Below are 1479 nucleotides of genomic sequence, written 5' to 3' on the forward strand. Positions count from 1 at the left end.
ATTTTCTAATGTTTTTATTTTATTCTTTTAATGTATTTTTACTTAACTAATGTTAATAAACTTTTAATTATTGCAAAAAAACTTTTTAAATTCTTATTGTTTAAAACATTTAGAAATTAGAAAATAATTCTAATTTGATTTATTGGTTTTTAGGATATAAGATTAAATTTGTCTCTGAAAAATTACTCGTTTTTTAAATTAGTATCTAAAAGACTTTTTAATTAAATTCGTCGTTCAAAGATTAAAATCGTGTTAATCATTTTATTATTTTTTTGTTGGTTGTGCCAAAATTTGTTAATGTGACACATTAAATGATATTACAACACACGAATTTGGATTCTCTAAATTTTGAATTTCACTTTAGAAGATAAAGTACGATCTATCACCATTTATTTTATAGTCGGATCAAGAGAAAACATGAGAAAAAAATATTTAATGGTGAGAAATATCACTTTATCCTCTAAAATAAAAATCTAAAATTTAGAGGATCCAAATTCAACACATACATAGGAGTTTTAATGGACAATTAGCATGATAGATTTCCGAAATTAGATCAAATTAAGACTTAATTGAAAGGAGAACTTGAGGCATTAAAATTCTTCAATTTGGAGTTGATTTAATCTAATTTCATAAATTTATTATGTTAGCCATTGATGCGTTAGCAACGAAAGTATCAAAAAAATCAAAATGATTAATTTAAAATTTTTTAAGAATGAATTTAATAAAAAAAATTCAAAAATTAATTAAAAAAATTAATAATTTTTTTTATACTCATTTGACTATTTTTTTTTATGTTTTAAGTGACTAAAAATTAATCTTATTAAAATATTCTCAGGTTGATATTCGTGGGAACCCATATGGGTTATTGGCAGCACACCCAGTGGCACCATTGGTGTCACTCCACCACCTTGACTACGTAGATCCAATATTCCCAAACATGAACAGATCCGATTCCATTCAAAAGCTTGTGACAGCATACAAAGCGGATCCAGGCCGGACTCTCCAAAAGAGCTTCTGTTACGACCCACTTCGAAACTGGTCAGTCTCGGTTTCATGGGGATACAGCGTGGAACTTTATCCTTCTTTGGTTACTACCAAGGTTTTGGAAATGGCGTTTGGGACGTTCAAAACTTGGAGTAGTTGGAGAAGTGGGCCTTTTACATTAAATACCCGACCCGTTATCAACGACCCGTGTGAGATGCCCTTGGTGTACTCTTTGGATAGCGTTGGAAACGCCGGTTTCCGAGAGACCCGGTCAAGGTACAGGAAAAACTTGCTAAGAGAGTGTCAGCGCGAGGAGTACAAGGAGGCTCTGGGTGTTCAACACATTGACGTTTTGGCCTCACGGTTTACACCAGAGATGTGGATAAAGGTATGTATATATAAGAGTATCATTAAGAGTTAATAAGCAAATTAATTCCTGTAAAATAAGATATTTTTTAATTATATTTGAAATTTTATTTAATTAAATTGATTCTT

General features: G+C 30.3%; 1 protein-coding gene across 1 annotated transcript in view; it reads left to right on the plus strand.

Moving 5' to 3' along the window:
• The window catches only part of LOC107637915, a 4910-nt gene that overhangs the window by 2848 nt on the left and 583 nt on the right, over positions 1-1479 (plus strand). Inside the window, exon 2 of the mRNA XM_016341161.2 lies at positions 836-1372. Coding sequence (XP_016196647.2) covers positions 836-1372 — 537 coding nt within the window. The remainder of the gene's footprint in view (positions 1-835; positions 1373-1479) is intronic.

The sequence above is a fragment of the Arachis ipaensis genome, chromosome B04 (assembly GCF_000816755.2).
Source record: "Arachis ipaensis cultivar K30076 chromosome B04, Araip1.1, whole genome shotgun sequence".
NCBI lineage: Eukaryota > Viridiplantae > Streptophyta > Magnoliopsida > Fabales > Fabaceae > Arachis > Arachis ipaensis.